This window comes from Cariama cristata, unplaced genomic scaffold (assembly GCF_000690535.1).
Source record: "Cariama cristata isolate BGI_N322 unplaced genomic scaffold, ASM69053v1 scaffold4036, whole genome shotgun sequence".
Lineage (NCBI taxonomy): Eukaryota > Metazoa > Chordata > Aves > Cariamiformes > Cariamidae > Cariama > Cariama cristata.
In genome coordinates, this window is record NW_009623646.1 from 24,629 (window position 1) to 30,228 (window position 5,600).

General features: G+C 49.5%; 1 protein-coding gene across 1 annotated transcript in view; it reads left to right on the forward strand.

The window, feature by feature from the left end:
• Positions 1 to 5,457, forward strand: part of SYT17 (synaptotagmin XVII) — a gene marked incomplete at its 5' end in the record, with an annotated part of 29,296 nt that extends 23,839 nt beyond the window's left edge. Inside the window, one exon of the mRNA XM_009702812.1 lies at positions 5,261 to 5,457. Coding sequence (XP_009701114.1) covers positions 5,261 to 5,457 — 197 coding nt within the window. The remainder of the gene's footprint in view (positions 1 to 5,260) is intronic.
• Between the last annotated feature and the right edge of the window lie 143 nt (positions 5,458 to 5,600).

Below are 5,600 nucleotides of genomic sequence, written 5' to 3' on the forward strand. Positions count from 1 at the left end.
TGGTTTTAATTGCATTGCAGGTAACTGATGTAGGTGACTGAAGAAGAGTTACGTTATTTGTTCGGAGCTCCCACCCACTCCGATGTGCTGAGATTTCTCTGGCCGTTCCTCCCGGAGAGGCAGCAGGGGAGGCGAGGCAGCAGCAGGTGCTCTGAGCAGAGACGCGGTGCGACTGTACTCGGTGGTGGAAGGTGGCCGTAACTGCCGAGTAACTGCTGGGCACATCAGGTGGAGAGTTGTCAGGAGATGCAGATGCTTTGTGGCCCCAGCCAAGCGAGGTGCTTCTGTGTAAAGCTTGTCCTCCGTTGCATAAATGGTACCGATAGCCTTGAAGTTAGCTTAAGGAAATTTTCTGAATTAGTGCTCCTTCCTGTTCATTTCAAGGCTGCTAATATGTTCAATCAAAGGATGAATTAGTATCTGAAATGCCAGCTTAAATTTTGCTAGTGCACATAACTCAAAAATCACAAATACTTTGCAGTCGTGCTCTTCACAGGTACTCGGTTTGCAAACCTCAGTGTAGAGGCAAAGGGGAAGGTAAAGGGTGTTTGGGCTGGATCTGGTGGCGGGGCTGATGCCACCTAGGCAACCTCATGGGTCAGAGGCAAGTGCCAGAATCTGTAGCAACATGTGAAGCTGTCAGCTGGTGAAAAGCAATTACCCATGACTGAGGTTGGTAGGAGACAAGGGAAAACTCAGGCTGGAGTTGCCCCTGGAGCCCAGCGTTGGAGCTCCAGGTCCCATCGCGGTCCCTGTCACTGCTGGGGAGCAGCTCGGGGCTGGGCAGTGCCCCGTCCCCGCCGGGCCGTGGTGCTCAGCCCTGCCAGGAGCTCGGCAGCCAGGCCAGGGCTGTGGCCCAACCACCCCTCCTGCACAGGAGCCCCACGGGGGACATGGGCCCTACCCCAAAGGACAGTTTCGTGTAGCACCCAGGCTCCCATCAGTTTGATATGCATCACTTACGAGCACTGCATCAATAAGTATATAACATGGAAATGTTTTATTTGCATTGCCTTACTTGTCCTCAAGAATTCAGCCCTTTTAGTGGACATAAGTGAACCCGATTTTCTTTTATATTTCAGCATTTCTATTAGAAAGAGATGATTATTTTTTTTTTTTCCTTTCCAAATGCATCCGTCGGTAAAGAGCAGCTGCAGAGGGAATTGGTTTGACCTCTGCTTCCTTAATTGCTTTTTGCACTGTGTTGGCCTGGAAATGGATTTTGCTATTGTGTAAATTACTGCGATGGTGGAAAAAGAGCTCATGAAATCAGGTGTGTAGTTTCTGTCAGGAAAATACATTTATTTTTTTTAAATGGAAAGCAGTGTCTACCTGTCCATAACCAAAGTCTGGGTCAGTCTGAAAACTTCTGGGCAGCTCCACGGAGTTACTATCTTTTGTGGCCAAGAGCAGATTTAATCTGAGATCTACTCTGAGCTCCTTTCAGACTCTGGAAGGGGATGCTCAGACATTGGGCAATACAGCTCGGTCCACTGGTACTGTAACCTGGGATCAGAGCGTGGCGCAGCGCCCAACTGCTGTCCCATGGGCTGGACCACAGGGGCTTCTCCACCTCTACCTGTTGTGGAAAAAGCTGAAAGGGAAGAGCAGGAGCTCTTTTTTTCCTCCCGAGGCTGAAGTCGTGAGCTTGTGTGGAATTGGCTCCACTGCAGGTGGGACTATAGCCACGGTACGTGGGTCGGTGCATGCGTGTGTGTGCAAAAGCAGAGGGGCTCTGGCAGAACCTGCCCATCCCTCGGCTGGTGGCCCCTCCACAGCTCTGCAGGGGTTTCCTGCTCAAGGGGGCTCCCGGGTCTCCCTGTGGATGCCTACTGCCTCGGGAGGTGTGCAGCTCGCCTTCTGTCTTGAAAAGCTTGTCATTTTGGGATCATGTCTGAGCACCCGGGAGTCCTGGTCAGTAGGTGAGTGGTCCGTATGGAGGGTGTGATGGTAACCACTTCTGCTGGGCTTTGGAGCAGGCTGAAGTGTCAGACGTGAGTGTAAATGGTGCAGTAAGTGTAATGGCTAGTGCATGCTTGTTGGTGTTCGAGGAAATGGTTCCTGATCTGTTGGAGAAGCGATTGCTGCAGCAGAGGAAGGAACGGGGAGAGCTCTTCCCCCTCCCCGCACCAGGACAGGAGCTGCGATCAGCGAGTGCCAGCAACCCAGCCAGCCTCTGCTTCCAGCTTCTCATCTGCCCTCGTGGGCTCCTACAGTTTTCTTTTCTAAGCTGTTCTTGGAAGAACTGGTGACAGCAACGGGGAAAATTGTGCTCCTGAATGTGGGCAAAGAAAAAGGCTGACTTTTGCAATACCGACTTTAGCACCTTCTCCTGGGTAAGGTCCACGCAACAGTTCCCAGCAACCCAGCCAGCCTCTGCTTCCAGCTTCTCATCTGCCCTCGTGGGCTCCTACAGTTTTCTTTTCTAAGCTGTTCTTGGAAGAACTGGTGACAGCAACGGGGAAAATTGTGCTCCTGAATGTGGGCAAAGAAAAAGGCTGACTTTTGCAATACCGACTTTAGCACCTTCTCCTGGGTAAGGTCCACGCAACAGTTCCATGCAGCTCAACCATCAGCAAATTTGCTCAGCAAATACTGGCCATTTTAAGAGTGGAATAAAGCAATTAGCCTCCGAGAAAGGCATGTCCTTGAGTTTTAAAGGCTTGTGGACTGATGAGCAAAGCTGAATTTTTGGCACACGAAGGTCTCCCGTCTTTTAAGAAAGCTTCTGTAGTGAAGCTGCGAGTTTGTAAACCTGAGGCTGAATCTCTTATGGTCTGTGTGTGAATAAGCATTTGGCCTTAGAAAATGTCTTCCCTGTTCTTCAGCAATAAGTCTGCCTCTGTGCTATCTAAACTAGTTAATGATAGAAGCAACAGTGCTTGTATAATTATCCCATTAATACCCTAAAGGAATCAACATGCTAATTACCTGACACGAGATTAGCAAGATGTTTTACAAGAATTCAAAATATTTGGATCAACAGTAAAATAACAGGTCCCCTTACTTAGCACACCTACTCACTTTGCAGTCCTGACATGGATTATTTTTGAAGAATTGGTATGCCTGGGGTACTTCCCCACTGTTAATTCACCCTGTGATTAATTGATGGCCTTTAAGACTTCTTGGTTTAAATTACTTGATATTGTCTCCCAGGATTAGGCTTCATCTTCTTTCATTCTGGAAAAAAAGAATGGAAAAAAAGAAGGAGGGGGGGAACTATATAAAAAATTAAGGAGGCATTTGGTTTGGAGGTACTTTTATGTGATTTTATCACAATATTTGATTTCTCTATGCTAATAAATCATAGCAGGACATTTAGCATAGTCATGCTAGCTACACTTGTGATCTGTTACCTTGTAGGAGAACTCGTTAATAACACTGACAAGCTCTGTACTAGTTGGAGATGGGTGACTTAAAATTCTTCACCGCATCCTCAAAAGGTGGCTTTTCCAAATAGCTCCAACCCAGCCTCTTGACAGGGGGCACTTCTTTGGCAGCAGGTCGCAGAGAGCTGACGGCATCACCCCTAGATAACCGATGGTGACAAGCAGAAGAGATGCAGTCTTCCTAATGGGGTGGTGTACCCCCAGTTCATTTTGAACTGTAGTTTGCGGATAGACTTAACAATGCTCTGAGTTTCAGGGTAATTTTATTTTTTTAGTGCAATTATTTGGAGAAATGATTTGGACATTTGATGGTTTGCCGTTACCAAAAATATCCCCAGGTAATTTGATAGGCAGAAGCCTCCCTGTCCCTAAACTGTGTGTGCCAGCTGTCGGAAGGTATAAAGCGAGATGTAACCTTGCACAGGGACTGCAGTTCTGGGACTGCGCTGGCAGGTGGTACCTGAGCCGCCCGGGGCGAGATCCCATACTGGTGCAGTAGCTGGGAACCAGCCTTTGCAGCGAACGGAGATGGCAGAGATAGCGAGTAGCACATTAAAATAATACCTATTAATTTGGGATATAGTATAATAGGAAATGCACAGCCTTGACAAAGATGCGTGGCTAAAAGCGAGGTCGAGTGCTTAGTGCTTGGTGTCCTGCCTCCCTAGAAGGGTGCGTGCTGCATCAGGGGATGCCGCCGTGAGGGATCCCAAAGGTGGCTGTGCTGCCAGCGCTGGTTTCCAGCAGCCCTGGAGAGCTGGTCCTGCTGGCAGGGGCAGTGTCGGCAGTGCTCGGCTCCATGCCAGGCTCGCAGCTCCACGCCAGACTGCAGTGCCCCTTTGAACTTGCTCATGCTGCACAAGCCTGGGTGGATTTGGAACCTCTACAGGCGTTTGTGCTTGAAAATCCTTCTCTTTCCTGAGGATATTTTTTAATCCTCACTATTCCAGCCAGTGCCTGTGGATATCCTGGCTTCAGCTTGCACTGACTTTTTGTTCAACTTTCTAATGAGCCGAGGCAGGGCTTCAATTTGCAGAACAGAAAGTGCTTTTGCTTGTGTCTGGCGGGAGCGTGCAGCCTTTCCCAGGATCAGGCCCGTCATTAGAGTTTGCTGCTGTCTGCGATCTTTTGTTCCAGGAGACTGGGCTAATCCAAAGGACGGGGTGTTGGCTTGATGTCTCTCCTTCAGTGGCTTTCCTGGACTTTTAACAAGTAGCTGCAGTGATAATTATGGCAAATGATTTCTGTATAAACATCCCGCTGACTGCCTGTGCGTGTGTGATTCCTGTTTCTGAGCGAGGAAGGCTATCGATTACCACTGGAATGGTTCATGACACTTGTATTGGGAAGAGGACAGTCTGAGATGCTGCTGCGTCGTTTACCTGGATGCGGGCTGCTTGGCTGCTTTCGTCATTTCACGATGTCCAGGCGGAGCTTTTGGCATTTCTTTACATGTTGTATTTCTACTTCAAGGCCAGGCTGGATGGGGCTTTGAGCAACCTGGTGTGGTGGAAGGTGTCCCTGCCCATGGCAGGGGGCTTGGAACTCAATGATCTTTAAGGTCCCTTCCAACCTAAACCATTCCATGACTCTACTTCACCTATTCTTGCTAAATACCATGATAATTGTGCATTTGTGTCCTGTTTATTTTAATTGTGTTTCAATCTGTAGTACAGCTTATCTTATTTCTTCCAAATTCCTGATTTGGAGTTTCTAACATTTTTGAGGTGCTGAGTTATATACCAAAACCGCTGGTGCACGGCGTGCTGTGTGAGGGGGCGTTTGCAGGATGTTTGGTGTTCTGGGAGCAGGGCTCCGGCTGGACGAGCGATGCTTTTGCCTTGACCGATCTCTGTTTCTGCTTTCCCCAGTGTACGGGCACAACATGAAGAGCAGCAATGACTTCATTGGGAGGATCGTGATCGGGCAGTACTCAACGGGTGCCCCCGAGTCCAACCACTGGCGCCGGATGCTCAACGCGCACCGGACGGCCGTGGAGCAGTGGCACAGCTTGCGGTCCCGGGAGGAGTGTGACCGCGTCTCTCCGGCATCCCTGGAGGTAACATGAGGTGGGGGACTAACAGCAGCCAGACCAAGCAGGCGGACGAGATAAAAAAATAAACCACTGACCGAAACACCCCACCTCACACCCTACACGCACCCCACAGCAGCTCCGTTGGATTGAAGCGGCTGCCAGCACCCCACCAGCCC